This window comes from Anomaloglossus baeobatrachus, chromosome 11 (genome assembly GCF_048569485.1).
Source record: "Anomaloglossus baeobatrachus isolate aAnoBae1 chromosome 11, aAnoBae1.hap1, whole genome shotgun sequence".
Taxonomy (NCBI): Eukaryota; Metazoa; Chordata; class Amphibia; order Anura; family Aromobatidae; genus Anomaloglossus; species Anomaloglossus baeobatrachus.
In genome coordinates, this window is record NC_134363.1 from 30238715 (window position 1) to 30246164 (window position 7450).

Sequence of the window (7450 nt, forward strand, 5' to 3'; positions counted from 1 at the left end):
GGTATACTGTTGTAGGAACCATTTAGCCTCCAAGGCTCATCAAATAGGCTTATTGAAAAACTCTTCTGGCACCAAACATTTAGACAACTCCATTGTATTATTAATTAAAAGCACAAATTAAGTGCAAATATCTGAAAATTGCCAGGAGCTGAAATCTTAGTGGTCAACAGATAACACCCCAAAACTCAATGTTCTACCATCGTCATCCATCATACTATAGATGTGTGATCATATCCTCCATTGCCATTGAGAATGTATTAGTCACTGTTATCCGGTAGAGAACATTTCTCATCCCAGAGGTAAAGGATTACTCAAAATATTCGGACACAGCAAAAGATGAAATCCGTTACAATCAACTTCTTTCTTGTTTTCTTCTCACTTCATATTGGTAAGCCTACTCAACAAGTCTCATTTGTTACCCTTTGGTTTAAATTCGGTCAGTATAAGCTAAACATATGCGCTCTGAAATTGTTTATATTATTCTAAATATTCCAATTTTCATACTAGAAATTTTATTTCAATACCATGACCAATAGGCATTTCTTGACCAATAAAATATCATATATTTGACCTGAATGCAGTCATGGAGACTTGAAGAAGGAGGTGTGTGTTGCTCAATCCTGATTTAGACAGCTAAACTTTTTCTGCTTAATAATCCAATTTCAATTTTTTAAAATTTGTTTTTGGAAGGTAATAGTTTAATTCAATGCTTTTATTTATAATATGCTGATCTTTACTGGTAATGGTGAGGCAGTAGATTTCTCAGGGGGTATGTTGGTACCCATGGCAGTACCATATCTATAACTGACTGTAATTAATTAATTCAATCTCAGGGAGCATTTTGGTACCCGTGGTAGTACCATATCTATAACTGACTCTAATTAATTAATTCAATCTCAGGGTGCATATTGGTAGCCATGGAAGTACCATATCTATAACTGACTTTACTTCATTAATTCAGTCTCAGGGAACATGTTGGTACCCATGGCGGTACTATATCTATAACTGACTTTATTTCATTAATTCAGTCTCAGGGAGCATGCTGGAACCCATGGCAGTACCATATCTATAACTGACTGTAATTATTTAATTCAGTCTCAGGCAGCATGTTGGTATCCATGGTAGTACCATATCTATAACTGACTGTAATTAATAAATTCAGTCTCAGGGAGCATGTTGGTAGCCATGGTAGTACATATCTATAACTGAGTGTAATTCATTAATTCAGTCTCAGGGTGCATATTGGTACCCATGGCAGTACCATATCAATAACTGACTGTAATTAATTAATTCAGTCTCAGTGAGCATGTTTGTATCCATGGTAGTACCATATCTATAACTGACTGTAATTCATTAATTCAGTCTCAGGGAGCATGTTGGTACCCATGGTAGTACCATATCTATAACTGACTGTAATTAATTAAGTCAGTCTCAGGGAGCATGTTGGTATCCATGGTAGTACCATATATATAACTGACTGCAATTCATTTATTCAGTCTCAGGGTGCATATTCGTACCCTTGTCAGTACCATATCTATAACTGACTATAATTAATTTTTTCAGTCTCAGGGTGCATGTTGGTACCCATGGCAGTACCATATCAACATCTGACTCTAATTCATTAATTCAGTCTCAGGTGGCAGGTTGGTACTCATGGTAGTACCATATCTATAACTGACTGTAATTAATTAATTCAGTCTCAGGGTGCATGTTGGTACCCATGTCAGTGCCATATCAATAACTGACCTTAATTCATTAATTCAGTCTCAGGGTGCATATTGGTACCCATGGCAGTACCATATCAATAACTGATTGTAATTCATTTATTCAGCCTCAGTGTGCATGTTGGTACCCATGGCAGTACCATATCTATAACTGACTGTAATTCATTTTTTCAGTCTCAGGGAACATGTTGGTACCCATGGTAGTACCATATCTATAACTGACTGTAATTAATTAATTCTGTCTCAGGGAGCATGTTGGTACCCATGGTAATGCCATAACAATAACTTACTCTAATTCATTAATTCAGTCTCAGGGGGCAGGTTGGTACCCATGGCAGTACCATATCTATAACTGACTGTAATTCATTAATTAAAAATGATTGTGATCTTTATTTTCCAAATATATATATATATATATATTTTTTTTTTAAACCTAGCCACTGCTCGTAAATGCTACCACTGTCATGAAAGGAACTCAGATACATGTAAAGAAGAAGTAATAGAATGTCCAGAAGGAGATCAATGTATGACAATTTCTGAGGAATATAAATTGAGTGAGTAATTTATGTCCTTTTTGTATCTTTTGCCCTATTTTTAGACGTATAAGTAGGTACTAATTCATCCTCTTAATCCTTTCTATATAGGATTCTAGTCTAGATGTCATTTAACAATTATTTTTTCATTTGCATTATGCTTTCATGTTGGTCTCATAAATTAATTTATTACATATAAAATTATTTTCGAAGATGGAACTCAACACTCATTATTCAAGGGCTGCTCTCTTAACATGCCTTGTAATGTGACCCCTTATGGACGGGCAAACGATCATCTCCATCTTCTGATTAACACAAAGTGCTGTGATAAAGACTTCTGTAATGAAAAGTTCTATGAAAGTAAGTACTTTAGAAAGTAAATATTAATATGGAAATATGATAAAGTAGTAATAAAATTTTGACAGCTTGTTGACAGCTGATACATGATACCTAATTCATGGTCAGTTCACATATTGTTTTGCAATAATGTTCTAATAATCAATGAAGCATAAAAAGCTTGCAAAAGATCGTGTCGGTGAGGCTGAATCAATACACTTCAGTGGATTTCTAGCCTAATTGGCTTGCAAATTTTTTACAAAGTGTTTTCATGGCACATCTTTTATTGGGGACAAGTGTCTACACAGCCATCCCACTATTTCCATACGAAAAAATGTGCTGACACTTTGCTTAATTATTATCTATTATTTTTTATTTCTATTTAGTGCCGGAAGATGATGAGCCTAATGGCATTGTATGTCCAAGCTGCTTGGAATTTAACACTGTAAAAGAATGTGTGCCGGATAAGGAGATTATGTGCAGAGCAATGGATGATAAATGTATAACGTTTGCTGCCACAGTCAAACAAGCAGGTAATTGTAATGAAAATTAACTGATCTTCTGAAATTCCAAAGAGGACAAGTCAAGATACCACAAAAGTGGAGTTGGGGAGCTCGGTGATCCATTGTCACGTGTCCAGCAAAGTCCGCTCCTGCGACTTCTGCTTCGATCACCAGATGCCACCGTATTTCCACGGTGGTCAGTGCTGGGGATGGGGGAGGAGTCAGTGACTCTGGCAGGTGCAGGGTCAGCCTATCCTCTAAGCTGGGATTCCCTAGGACCTGTAGTACCATTAGCTGACTGTGGTGGTGGGTGCCTTACAGCTAAGTTTTCCACCTATTTATCCAGAGCCAATGGGAAGGTACCACACCCATCTTATTCCTCCTCCAGTCTGCTGATCGCCGCCAGATATAGTCTTGCTGCCTGGTTCACATCTTGCTTTTGTACTATTGATTCCGGTGTTTTGACCTCTGCCTGTTTTATGACCACTCTCCTGCCTGCCAGTTTTTTCTTCACTCCCATCTCTGGTTTGACCTCTGCCTGATTACGTGACCACTCTCTTGCCTACCAATATTATCCCTTTTGTACTTCCTGGTATTGACCCTGCCTGATGACTACTTTTCTATGGATTGCAGCGTTCCATAGGCAGCGACCTCCTGGGCCATATAGTAATTCCAGATCCCTGTCCAGAGGTTAAAGGGTTTTGGGGTCCTTAAGATCCTGCTGAGTCGGCGGTTAGCCTCTAGTTGGTCCGTGACAGCCATCCTGAGTCTGTGGTCCCGGGCAGATGTCACATCCATCCAAAAACCCGGAACACATTCCCTGCTTTGGAGAAATTTCCACCAATCATGTTGGAGCTAATTTATGAAAACACGTTGCCTATTAATTGTGCTTTCCCTGCATTTTGTTCCCCGTTTTTGCTCAAAAAAGGCAGAATTTTACTGTTTCGGCAATATGAATGATATTTCGGAAATGTGATGCACATGCTGCTTACGTTTTGCTTGGAAAATTGAAACAGTTTAAAAATCTGCAAAATTTCAATTCTTTCAGTGTTTTTCACCCATTTTATCAAATGTGAAAAATGCATTAAAACTGCATTAAAAAAAGCTGTAGAAAAGCAATAAAAATGCATGTGTTCAAAGAGATCCATGGAGAAATGGAGGGGGCAGTGTCTGGGACAGAGGACAGGACCAGGGTCAGGAAGACAGGGAAGACAAGCAAAACACAGGAGACGGAGGTCAGGGAAAAGTCAGTAGAGTAGCAGGACAGATCAGGTAACTTAGAAAACCAGAAGCGCACACTGTATTACAGGAGCTATCACTGGCAACGCTCCGGGGAAAGGAGCGCTAAGATAAAGCAGCGTGAGTCCCGAAACGAGGCACTATAGAGCAAGCCCTGCCCACCAATCTTAACCCTATAGGGACCAGCAGCAGTCATTGCACCAGTACTCCTGCCGATCATCTGTTCTCAGTGTCGGCGGAGGACACAACTGCTCAGTTACAAATTTGAACAGGACAGCTCCATCCACTGTGTAGTGGCCGCGGCAGAGTACTGCACATCTACCCCCTATTCAAATCAATAAGGGTCGGTTGTGCAGTACCTGGCCATGGCTGTGCAGCTCTTTAACTGAACAGTTGTGACCAACACCAATACCGGGAATAACTGATTGGTGGGAAAATCAGATGTTACACCTCAACTGATCAGACTTTGATGACCTAACTCAAGGTCATCAATGTTAACGTCCAATAAAACCCCTTTAAATTAACCTTCAAATGTACAGAAAATGTAAAATAGCATTGGAGGACATGGAAGAAAAGGATCTATCCGCGCTGCCAGAAAAAGATCACTGAAGATCAATAGGGATTAACAGTAGAAGTCCCAGAGAGGGGTCATTTAACATTTCTACCTTTGGAACCCAGAGACGGGTCGAATGACCTGAAGGATGTTAGCTAACATCCTATAATCACCGTCTTTTGTTCTGTAATTAAGGCCATTACTGTCGCACCACAGGAGGTTGTTGTTTTCCATTGAGTTTAGCCATTTAGTTTTTAGTTAGTTCTATTCAGTTTATTGTATTTGATAATATAGGGTCATTTGACCCTCTTTCGAGACTTCAGGGGGGAGCTCGAAATTTCTGGGACTTCTAGTGTTAAGACATCAGATTTTATTGGATTTTATTGTACTATGCGTTTCGGAGCTGTAAAACCTCTTCTGCAGGAACAAAAATCAATAATATACATGAGTTTTGTGCCTGAGGGAGGGATTTTACAGCTCCGAAACGCATAGAACAATTAAATCCGATGTCTTCATACTAGTTGATCTTCAGTCATCTTCTTCTGGCAGTGTGGATAGATCCTTTTCTTCTATCTCCTCCAATGCCATCTTCCTGGGTTCTGAAGCAGCCTTCCTCAACACGTGGTTATAGTGGTTGTGTCTTTAACACAGCCGCACCAGATTAGTGCACCTTTAAAAGTCTTTCTGGTACCACCGGATAAGACACCATTTGTGTCCCCCTTCTTTGTCATTTCAGTGTCACAACATAGAAAATGCAAAATGAACTGACGTCATTTTTTGGGATTGTAAATCATCGATACTTAGGTTGCTTTGATTTTTGAGACCCCGGTTCACAGACCATCCATCACCATGGTATAGAAGATAACAAATTGCGAAGTTCCCTCTTAGGCGGGCTTTGCACGCTGCGACATCGATAACAATGTGTTACCGATGCTGCAGCGATAGTTCCCGCCCCCGTCGCAGGTGCGATATCTTGTGATTGCTGGCGTAGCGAATATTATCGCTACGCCAGCTTCACACGCACTTACCTGCCCTGCGACGTCGCTCTGGCCGGTGACCCGCCTCCTTCCTAAGGGGGTGGGTCGTGCGGCGTCACAGCGACGTCACACGGCAGGTGGCCAATAGGAGTGGAGGGGCGGAGATGAGCAGGATGTAAACATCCCGCCCACCTCTTTCCTTCCGCATTGCAGCCGGGACGCAGGTAGGAGATGTTCCTCGCTCCTGCGACTTCTCACTCACAGTGATGTGTGCTGCCGCAGGAACGAGGAACATCGTAACATCGGTCTTTCCGACATTATGGAAATGACCGACGCTACACCGAAGATACGATAACGACGCTTTTGCACTCGTTAATCGTATCAAAAAGGATTTGCACACTATGATATCGACTGCGACGCCGGATGTGCGTCACTTTCGATTTGACCCCACCGACATCGCACCTGCGATATTGTAGTGTGCAAAGCCGGCCTTAGAACCAGAACAAGCCATAAATACAACATATCATTGAAAAACTTTCATCCTGTCTTGATTTCCCATGGATGCTGATGGTAAATGTTTTTTTCATAGATGGACTTGTGGTAACTCACTCAACTAAAGGATGCATGTCTGAGTTGGGATGCGAATTAGATTTTAGCCAGTTGATCGGTGTCAGAGTACTTAACCAAACAATTCGTTATTGTAATCAACCGAATCCTCCAAGTGAAGAAGAAGACAAGGAAGCGATTAAGTTTGTAGCAAATGATTAAAATGGAACTCGGAATTGGAATTAAGAAGCTAAATCAACGCGACGCATAAAAATGTTCTTTCCGCTCCTTATAAAATCATAACCGAATTCTGCAAAATAAAAGCAAATATTCATGCATGTCTTATCTAGATATCGAATTAGACTAATTGTTCTGCTATTTGATCTTGTAACCCATTTTTTGAGTTGGCCCCAAAGCCCTTGTATAGTCATACAAATAAAGCCTACAGTCTTTAGCCACAACTAGTGGAAAAAATAGAGTTTTTGAGATGTTTACTCTTACAGTGTTCTGTTTATTTCGGAGAGTAAAGAAGTTGTCCACTAGTCCCCCTGTTTGACCCCTATCTCGCCAGAACTGATTGACCTTGTGTGGAGCCAACTTGTTGACACTGGTACTTTGCCTGGATGTCACCTGTTGGGTTTTGAATGGTTGGATGGACTCCATTTGACATTCTTCCAACTGTCGTGGCCTCACATGATGCAGTTTTTCAATTTTCTTGACCGAGAGACCACTGTCGATGAGCCAGATGATGCTGTTTCTCTTATCTTGGGAAATCTTCATGGCGGCTCCTCAATTCGAATGAGTGCCCTTTTGCTCAAGAATAAACCTAATAACACACTGAGCTATTAGGAAGTGGGAGAATAGGTTGTAATTTGAAAATATTTTTCCACTACCGGGAGCAAAACAGTAACAATGCAGTGACATGACAAGAATCTACATAACTAATCATATGCTAAATATGCAAGTTTTTGATCCCAATACCTCTTGCTATTGGAAAATTCCCATATAAAAGATATGATGACCCTTACTAAATAGATTA

General features: G+C 40.4%; 1 protein-coding gene across 1 annotated transcript; it reads left to right on the plus strand.

Moving 5' to 3' along the window:
* Nucleotides 1-225: 225 nt before the first annotated feature.
* LOC142256414 (phospholipase A2 inhibitor gamma subunit A-like) lies at nucleotides 226-6872 on the plus strand. Its single transcript, XM_075328096.1, has 5 exons — nucleotides 226-388; nucleotides 2162-2278; nucleotides 2471-2617; nucleotides 2980-3126; nucleotides 6455-6872. Exons 1-5 carry the CDS (start codon nucleotides 337-339, stop codon nucleotides 6631-6633), a joined length of 642 nt encoding a protein of 213 aa, XP_075184211.1. The 5' UTR covers nucleotides 226-336; the 3' UTR covers nucleotides 6634-6872.
* The last annotated feature ends 578 nt before the right edge of the window (nucleotides 6873-7450 follow it).

Excerpts from the sequence above, each read along its gene's own strand:
- LOC142256414 (XM_075328096.1), top strand. The coding sequence starts at position 337 with ATGAAATCCGTTACAATCAACTTCTTTCTTGTTTTCTTCTCACTTCAT. Across the intron at positions 2,618-2,979 it reads TAATGAAAAGTTCTATGAAA|TGCCGGAAGATGATGAGCCT; the intron begins GTAAGTACTTTA and ends ATTTCTATTTAG. Across the intron at positions 3,127-6,454 it reads TGCCACAGTCAAACAAGCAG|ATGGACTTGTGGTAACTCAC; the intron begins GTAATTGTAATG and ends TTTTTTTCATAG.